This window comes from Bos indicus, chromosome 15, assembly GCF_029378745.1.
Source record: "Bos indicus isolate NIAB-ARS_2022 breed Sahiwal x Tharparkar chromosome 15, NIAB-ARS_B.indTharparkar_mat_pri_1.0, whole genome shotgun sequence".
Taxonomy (NCBI): Eukaryota; Metazoa; Chordata; class Mammalia; order Artiodactyla; family Bovidae; genus Bos; species Bos indicus.
Window position 1 is genome coordinate 46,717,863 of NC_091774.1, and position 10,271 is coordinate 46,728,133.

Here is a 10,271-nt window from a genome sequence, read left to right on the forward strand (position 1 = left end):
ATCCCTGGGTTAGGAAGATCCCCTGGAGAAGGGAAAGGCTACCCAGTCCAGTATTCTGGCCTCAAGAATTCTATCGATTGTACAGTCCATGGGGTCACAAAGAGTTGGACACAACCAGTCCCATCACTTCATGACAAATAGATGGGAAAACAATGGAAACAGTGACAGACTTTATTTTGGGGGGCTCCAAAATCACTGCAGATGGTGACTGCAGCCATGAAATTAAAAGATGCTTACTCCTTGGAAGAAAAGTTATAACCAACCTAGACAGTATATTAAGAAGCAGAGACATTACTTTACCAACAAAGGTCCATCTAGTCAAAGCTGTGGTTTTACCAGTAGTCATGTATGGATGTGAGAGTTGGGTTATTAAGAAAGCTGAGAGCTGAAGAATTGATGTTTTTGAACTGTGGTGTTGGAGAAGACTCTTGAGAGTCCCTTGGAAAGCAAGGAGATCCAATCAGTCCCTCCTAAAGAAATTAGTCCTGAATATTCATTGGAAGGACTGATGCTGAAGCTGAAACTCCAATACTTTCGCCATCTGATGCAAAGAACTGACTCATTGGAAAAAATCCTGATTCTGGGAAAGATTTAAGGTGGGAGAAGGGGATGACAGAGGGTGAGATGGTTGGATGGCATCACCAACTCAATGGACGTGAGTTTGAGCAAGCTCCAGGAGTTGGTGATGGACAGGAAGCCTGGTGTGCTGCAGTCCATGGGTTGCAAAGGTCAGACACGACTGAGCAACTGAACTGAACTGACTGAACATTAAATCCCTTTTCAAAGCAGATAGGATATAAATAAAAAATTTTAAATTCACAGAAAAAAATCAAGACGACAGGGGACTTTTTTCTATTGGTACTTAAAGAAGGCTGTACAAGAAGAATATTAAAAATTTTATTCAATTATTTCTTACTTTTTAAATTTTTATTAAGGCACAAATTTTTACCCAATAAAATCTGCCTCTTTTTGTATACAGTTCTGCAATTTTTGGCAAATGTATATAATAGCATATGTAAAAAGGGAAAGTGAAAGTGTTAGTCTGTCAGTCTTGTCCAACTCTTTAAGACCCTTTGGACTGTACCTCACCAGGCTCCTCTGTCCATGGGATTCTCCAGCCAAGAATACTCGAGTGGGTTGGCATGTGCTCCTCTAGGGGTTGTCCTGAGACAGGAATCAATCCCACATCTCTTGAGTCTTCTGCAGTGCAGGTGGTTTCTTTACCTGCTGAGCCATCAGAGAAGCCCATAATAGAATATAACCACCACCAAAACCAAGATATAAAAGTTGCCTCAATGCTGCAAATTCTCTGGTGCCTTTTGATAATCATCCCATGCTCATCCAAGCCCTTGGGAACTCTCTGATGTATTTAGAGTCTCTCCTATTTTTTCCCTACATGTCATATGAATGGTATCGGATACTTTGAGTATTGCTTCTGTCACTTAGCATAATATGTTTTAGATTCATTCAAATTCTGCCATCTATTAATAGTCTGTTCTCATTTTTTTGCTGAGTAACATCCAGTTGTGTGGCTTTATCATAGTTTCTTTATCCATTCACCAGTTAAAGGACATTTTTGTTGTTTCTGGTTATTGTTGTTAGTGGAAAAAGCCATTATAAACATTCATGTATAGGTTTTTGAGTGACTATAAACTGTTATTCACTTGGGTAAGTCCCTTGTAGTAAACTTGCTCTGTTGTGTGTTAAGTATGTGTTTAATTTGATTAAAAACTGTCCATCTGTTTTCTGTAGTGACTGAACAATTTTATTCTCATTTTGCATTTTTAAGCTATAAAATATGGGTTTTTAAATTAAAAATGAAGCGCATGTTGCCTGAAGTTTTAAATTTCATATCTCCCTAATTAGTATTTAAAGATAAAATGAAGAGTTTTGGAGAATGAGCAGGATTATTCATGCAAGTAAAAAGAAGGTGCAATTCAAGAGAGAAAGTCATACAGGGACACACACATACACTTAGGCCTGAAGACGGAGAACCTTAATGATAGTTAAGTCCTGTCTAGTTAGCATTCTGGAACTATTTACAATTATTTAATTTTTTTCTGAGATATGTGGACTATAAAGATCTACTGTATCTCCTATGGAATATAGATTTTAATCTCTAAGCCCTTTGAGGCTCATTGGTAATCACAGGTAACGATTCTAAAATTCCCATTTTACACTTTTATAAAATATATACTATTATTTCTTTGTCAGAACAGATGAGACATATACCTCCGTCACTCTTGACACGCACGACTACAATGAGGTAGGGAGGGGAGGTGCTGTTGGCTGTGGAGGGAGCCTGATTACAGTGATATGAGTTGTGAATGGTAGAGGAGGACCAGAAGGTGTAGGTACGGTGAAGTCTTTTAAGATGATTTGCTCTGAGGAATGGGGTAGTACTAGACCAGTACTAGAGACACCCTCTACCACTATACTTACAAGAAGAAAATACATAGTCAAGCAATTATAAATAATAGTAATAATAAATGCAAAATAGGTAAAGATTATTAGGAATGCTAACAGGAAAATCAGCTATTTAGAAAACAACTAACTTAAAGTTTCACTATCCATAATGTATTTAAATAATATCAGAGAGATTAAAGTTTATTAAGCACATCTAAAGATTTATGGCAATATTATCTGAATTAAAAATGGAAATTGTAAGGGTACTATCACCTATAAAATACAAAGGAAAAAATGAATCCGTGACATTTTGTAAATGTTGTAACACTTCTCTATCCAACATATCCTACTACATATGTAATAAACTGAAAATAAGTGTTGCCACGTATATAACTGCCAAATTGTCTAGGACCTTCCTTGACTTCCCTGGTGGCTTAGACGGTAAAGCGTCTGCCTACAATGCAGGAGATCCGGGTTCGATCCCTGGGTCGCGAAGATCCCTTGGAGAAAGAAATGGCAATCCACTATGCCTGGAAAATCCCATGGACAGAGGAGCCTGGTAGGCTACAGTCCATGGGGTCGCAGAGTCCGACACGACTGAGTGACTTCACTTTGTCTATATAGGGCTACAGAAAAATCATTAGAATAAAACAAAATAAATACTATAAGTGAAAACACCTGTTACTTTTTGTTTATGTGCTTAATAAATTATCAAAGGGAGTTTATATAAGACAGGATGGAAAGAGTACAATGAGGCAGAGACTCTCACAAAATGCTAGCCGGCATGCAAAAGGTCTCTAACTTTCTCATAAACAGTTAGCTCTTTAAAATAAGAATTTCAAATAGTTTCTTTGCTTATATTCCATTTTTTACCCTTCAAGAATTTGACCTCACTTAAAATATACCCTTACGTAGAAAATTTGAAGGGAAAAAATTAAATGTAAGGAAATCCCTAAATACATTATAGAGGATTCATATGATGCTATTATGTAGTCATTTGAAATGAAGTTTTATCAAGACTATTTATTAGATATTCATATAACAGTTAGCATGGTTTAAGAACTATTTGCGAGGCACAGGTCTAAGTGCATTATCATCTTATTCAAGTCACCCTAAAACACGAGATCATCATGAGTCTTATTATTATCACTGCTTTTCAGAGGAACAAAATGAAAAATGAATGGTTTAATTTCTGTTCAAAGATACACAGGTATACATGGTGAGCAGAGATTAAACTCAGAACTCTGGCCACCTACCTCCCTAAGCCCCCCAGCCCTACACTATAATGTCCTCTCTCCAAAGGAAGAAACTTCACCAAATTTCAAGCAAAAAAAAAGCAAAACTTTGGCCAAAATGTACATAGCTATTCAGTAAACTGCATATAGATAAGCAAAAATGAATAGAAAACCTTATAGGTTTTCTCTTTCTCAATTTCTGAATTTTCTGTTTATATAATGAACTTGGACTAGTTCCATAGATTATTAGCTTTTATATTATCATTGATCTTAATACACCAAGTAATTTAAGACAGCTTCTGAAAAGAAAATATTTCTGAGTTTTAAAAAAGCACTACCTCCCCAAATAATTTCAATTAGGTGAGCCAGGAAAGTTCACAGTTTTTGTTATAAATATTTCCACACAGGTAAATCAAATGATACAAATAAAGCATATCTAAATTAGCATAAGGTAAATTATAATGATAGCTTTCCTTTCCTGTGGACACAAACAAAGAAATATACTCACCATACAATTGTTATGATTTTTTTAAATTTTAATTTAATTTTTAAACTTTACAATATTGTATTAGTTTTGCCAAATATCAAAATGAATCCGCCACAGGTATACCTGTGTTACCCATCCTGACCCTCCTCCCTCCTCCCTCCCCATACCCTCCCTCTGGGTCGTCCCAGTGCACCAGCCCCAAGCATCCAGTATCGTGCATCGAACCTGGACTGGCGACTCATTTCATACATGATATTATACATGTTTCAATGCTATTCTCCCAAATCTCCCCACCCTCTCCATCTCCCACAGAGTCCATAAGACTGATCTATACATCAGTGTCTCTTTTGCTGTCTCGTACACAGGGTTATTGTTTCCATCTTTCTAAATTCCATATATATGCGTTAGTACACTGTATTCGTGTTTTTCTTTCTGGCTTACTTCACTCTGTATAATAGGTTCCAGTTTCATCCATCTCATTAGAACTGATTCAAATGCATTCTTTTTAATGGCTGAGTAATACTCCATTGTGTATATGTACCACAGCTTTCTTATCCATTCAGCTGCTGATGGACATCTAGGTTGCTTCCATGTCCTGGCTATTATAAACAGTGCTGCGATGAACATTGGGGTACACGTGTCTCTTTCCCTTCTGGTTTCCTCAGTGTGTATGCCCAGCAGTGGGATTGCTGGATCATAAGGCAGTTCTATTTCCAGTATTTTAAGGAATCTCCACCCTGTTCTCCATAGTGGCTGTACTAGTTTGCATTCCCACCAACAGTGTAAGAGAGTTCCCTTTTCTCCACACCCTCTCCAGCATTTATTGCTTGTAGACTTACGGATTGCAGCCATTCTGATTGGCATGAAATGGTACCACATAGTGGTTTTGATTTGCATTTCTCTGATAATGAGTGATGTTGAGCATCTTTTCATGTGTTTGTTAGCCATCTGTATGTCTTCTTTGGAGAAATGTCTATTTAGTTCTTTGGCCCATTTTTTGATTGGGTCATTTATTTTTCTGTAGCTGAGCTGTAGGAGTTGCTTGTATATTTTTGAGATTAGTTGTTTGTCAGTTGCTTCATTTGCTATTATTTTCTCCCATTCTGAAGGCTGCCTTTTCACCTTTCTAATAGTTTCCTTTGTTGTGCAGAAGCTTTTAAGTTTAATTAGGTTCCATTTGTTTATTTTTGCTTTTATTTCCAATATTCTGGGAGGTGGGTCATAGAGGATCCTGCTGTGATGTATGTCAGAGAGTGTTTTGCCTATGTTCTCCTCTAGGAGTTTTATAGTTTCTGGTCTTACGTTTAGATCGTTAATCCATTTTGAGTTTATTTTTGTGTATGGTGTTAGAAAGTGTTCTAGTTTCATTCTTTTACAAGTGGTTGACCAGTTTTCCCAGCACCACTTGTTAAAGAGATTGTCTTTAATCCATTGTATATTCTTGCCTCCTTTGTCAAAGATAAGGTGTTCATATGAGCATGGATTTATCTCTGGGCTTTCTATTTTATTCCATTGATCAATATTTCTGTCTTTGTGCCAGTACCATACTGTCTTGATGACTGTGGCTTTGTAGTAGAGCCTGAAGTCAGGTAGGTTGATTCCTCCAGTTCCATTCTTCTTTCTCAAGATCGCTTTGGCTATTCGAGGTTTTTTGTATTTCCATACAAATTGTGAAATTATTTGTTCTAGCTCTGTGAAGAATACCGTTGGTAGCTTGATAGGGATTGCATTGAATCTATAAATTGCTTTGGGTAGTATACTCATTTTCACCATATTGATTCTTCCAATCCATGAACATGGTATATTTCTCCATCTATTAGTGTCCTCTTTGATTTCTTTCACCAGTGTTTTATAGTTTTCTATATATAAGTCTTTAGTTTCTTTAGGTAGATATATTCCTAAGTATTTTATTCTTTCCGTTGCAATGGTTAATGGAATTGTTTCCTTAATTTCTCTTTCAGTTTTCTCATTATTAGTGTATAGGAATGCAAGGGATTTCTGTGTGTTGATTTTATATCCTGCAACTTTACTATAATCATTGATTAGTTCTAGTAATATCTGGTGGAGTCTTTAGGGTTTTCTATGTAGAGGATCATGTCATCTGTAAACAGTGAGAGTTTTACTTCTTCTTTTCCCATTTGGATTCCTTTTATCTCTTTTTGTGCTCTGATTGCTGTGGCCAAAACTTCCAAAACTATGTTGAATAGTAACGGTGAAAGTGGGCACCCTTGTCTTGTTCCTGAGGAACAAGACTTTAGAGGAAATGCTTTCAGTTTTTCACCATTGAGGATAATGTTTGCTGTGGGTTTGTCGTATATAGCTTTTATTATGTTGAGGTAAGTTCCTTTTATTCCTGCTTTCTGGAGAGTTTTTATCATAAATGGATGTTGAATTTTGTCAAAGGCTTTCTCTGCATCTATTGAGATAATCATATGGTTTTTATTTTTCAATTTGTTAATATGGTGTATTACATTGATTGATTTGCAGATATTGAAGAATCCTTGCATCCCTGAGATAAAGCCCACTTGGTCATGGTGTATGATCTTTTTAAGGTGTTGTTGGATTCTGATTGCTAGAATTTTGTTAAGAATTTTTGCATCTATGTTCATCAGTGATATTGGCCTGTAGTTTTCTTTTTTTGTGGGATCTTTGTCAGGTTTTGGTATTAAGGTGATGGTGGCCTCATAGAATGAGTTTGGAAGTTTACCTTCCTCTGCAATTTTCTGGAAGACTTTGAGTAGGATAGATGTTAGCTCTTCTCTAAACTTTTGGTAGAATTCAACTGTGAAGCCATCTGGACCTGGGCTTTTGTTTGCTGGAAGATTTCTGATTACAGTTTCAATTTCTGTGCTTGTGATGGGTCTGTTAAGATTTCCTATTTCTTCCTGGTCCAGTTTTGGAAAGTTTTGGAAAGTTGTACTTTTCTAAACGTAAAACCAGAAACTATAAAACTCCTAGAGGAGAACATAGGCAAAACACTCTCCGACATACACCACAGCAGGATCCTCTATGACGCACCTCCCAGAATATTGGAAATAAAAACAAAGATAAACAAATGGGACCTAATTAAACTTCAAAGCTTTTGCACAACAAAGGAAACTATAAGCGAGGTGAAAAGACAGCCTCCAGAATGGGAGAAAATAATAGCAAATGAAGCAACTGACAAACAACTAATCTCAAAAGTACACAAGCAACACCTACACCTCAATTCCAGAAAAATAAATGACCAAATCAAACAATGGGCCAAAGAACTAAATAAACATTTCTCTAAAGAAGACATACAGATGGCTAACAAACACATGAAAAGATGCTCAACATCACTCATTATCAGAGAAATGCAAATCAAAACCATTATGAGGTACCATTTCACAACAGTCAGAATGGCTGCTATCCAAAAGTCTAGAGAAAAGGGAAGAAAAGGGAACCCTCTTACACTGTTGGTAGGAATGCAAACTAGTACAGCCACTATGGAGAACAGTGTGGAAATTTCTTAAAAAACTGGTAATAGAATTGCCTTATGATCCAGCAATCCCACTGCTGGGCATACACACCAAGGAAACCAGAATTGAAAGAGACACGTGTACTCCAATGTTCATCACAGCACTGTTTATAATAGCCAGGACATAGAAGCAACCTAGATGTCCATCATCAGATGAATGGATAAGAAAGCTGTGGTACATATACACAATGGAGTATTTCTCAGCCATTAAAAAGAATACATTTGAACCAGTTCTTATGAGGTGGATGAAACTGGAGCCTATTATACAGAGTGAAGTAAGCCAGAAAGAAAAACACCAATACAGTATACTAATGCATATATATATGGAATTTAGAAAGATGGTAACAGTAATCCTGTATACAAGACAGCAAAAAAGACACTGTTTTATAGAACAGTCTTTTGGACTCTGTGGGACAGGGAGAGGGTGGGATGATTTGGGACAATGGCATTGAAACATGTGTAATATCATATATGAAACAAGTCGCCAGTCCAGGTTCGATGCACGATACTGGATGCTTGGGGCTGGTGCACTTGGACGACCCAGAGGGATGGTATGGGGAGGGAGGAGAGAGGAGGGTTCAGGATGGGGAACACATGTATACCTGTGGTGGATTCATTTTGATATATGGCAAAACCAACACAATATTGTAAAGTTAAAAAAAAAAAACTCAAGAAAAATACACAACACATGACTCTCACTGCTATTATATTTCCAATGCTCACTTGAAACCTGGGAACTTCCACATTCTGTTTTATTCATTTCTGTACTTTAATTTTCATTTTGTGGTATAAAAATGGCCCATTAGCTTTTCCCACTCTCTCAACATAAGTATTTGTACAAATGTAGTCACAAATTGATTACTCTTTCCAACTAATTGTTTTAACAACCATCTACCTAATAAACAAGAAGCCCAATATGTCTTATGAGGCTACTTCTCTCTACAATTGTCTAAGAATCCAGTCAAATGAGAGCAGCTCTCCTCTGATGTAAGAGGTTATTGGAGTTTGATAAGACTTCTATAAGCTACCATTATCACAGCCACATGATACTTAGTTCCTACCACCTCCACTTGGCAACTCTGTCAGGAGTGTGTCCACAGCATATATCTACCCAGGATTCTTCTTAAGGCCCCCATGACCTCTTTATTCCTCAGGCTGTAGATAAGGGGGTTCAGGGCTGGGGTGACAATCGTGTAGAAGACAGAGACGATGTTGTCTTGCTTGGGACTGTGGAGGGAACTGGGCAGAACATACATGAATGTGGCAGCTCCATAGAACATCCCGACCACTGTCAGGTGGGAAGAGCAGGTGACCAGAGCTTTCTGCCTCCCTTCATTTGAGGGCATGTGGAGCACAGTAAGTAGGATTAGTGTGTAGGAGGCAAGGATAGCAACAAGAGGAGGAATCAAGAAGGTCACACCCATCACATACACCGTGAGTTCATATATGGAAGTATCTGCACAGGCCAACTTCAACAGAGGTGGAATCTCACAGAGCAGGTGGCTGATCTCATGGGCTTTGCAAAAGGGATAGTGCATGGTGTACACAGTATATACAATGGCACTAAGGGATGCCAAAATCCAGGATGTGGCCACCATGAGCCAGCAGACCCTTGGCCTCATGAGGACCATGTAGTTCAGAGGATGACAAATGGCCACATACCTGTCATAGGCCATGAAGGCCAGTAGGAGGTCCTCTGCACCACCCAGGGTCAGTGCCAGAAACATCTGAAGGGCACAGCCCACAAAGGAGATGGTGTTTTCACTGAGCAGAAAATCCATGAAGGCCTTGGGAGTGACAACAGACGTGAAGAGGAGGTCCATGAGAGAGAGCTGCCCGAGCAGGAGGTACATGGGCACATGGAGTCGGGCATCCGTTGTGATGGCCAGGAGCAGAAGGCAATTGCTGGTGAGGGCCAGCATGTACAGGACTGTGACTGTAGCACAGAGCAGCTCAGGAGACAAACTGTCATTCAGAATCCCTATCAATATGAAGCCACTTTCCAGAGTGGAGTTCCAGTGCTCCATTCTGTGTTGTTTATTTAGTTGCCTAGAACCAAGTAGATTCTAGGTGAATTTTTGTTAAGATGGTTGCAACATTTTGTAACATCAGAGGCCCCACAGAATGACCAATATGAGTCCAATATGGTGATTCCTTTCCCACTGGTAGCTAATTTTATTTCTTGATCTCTGTTTCTGAATCTTTTAAGTATCTTGAAAAGAACCATCTGAATGGAGAACAAGCATCACATTAACAGCTAAATATTCAAAGATCACTAGATAAGAATATTATTCAGGATATCAAACCTGAATATGTATCTCCCCAGAAATTCAAATACCTTTCTCATTGCAATATATCATTATTCAGGTATGCATGCTCTTAATAATTCTTATACCTATGCTTTAGGTATAATGTTTGACTGATGATTTAAGTACCCAGTCACTGTTCTGTGTACCTATTTTGAATATGAAATACTAAAACAAGAGCATCGGTGTGATATCAATAATGTACCTCATTATTTTTTTCCATACACCGTATGTCCACATTGATTTGCAGCCCCCAAAGCTATAAACAGCCTTATTAGAAGAGCTAAAGTATGCATCTTAGTTCACTGGACCAGCCCTACAGTCTCCATGTGCCAAAG

At 38.0% G+C, this 10,271-nt stretch overlaps 1 protein-coding gene across 1 annotated transcript; it reads right to left on the minus strand.

Moving 5' to 3' along the window:
* Positions 1-8,709: 8,709 nt before the first annotated feature.
* Positions 8,710-9,654, minus strand: LOC139187220 (olfactory receptor 2AG1-like). The gene has a single exon (XM_070803229.1). The coding sequence runs from the start codon at positions 9,652-9,654 to the stop codon at positions 8,710-8,712; it is 945 nt and encodes a 314-aa protein (XP_070659330.1).
* Positions 9,655-10,271: the final 617 nt, after the last annotated feature.

Coding starts and splice junctions, on each gene's coding strand:
- LOC139187220 (XM_070803229.1), bottom strand. CDS start 9,654: ATGGAGCACTGGAACTCCACTCTGGAAAGTGGCTTCATATTGATAGGG.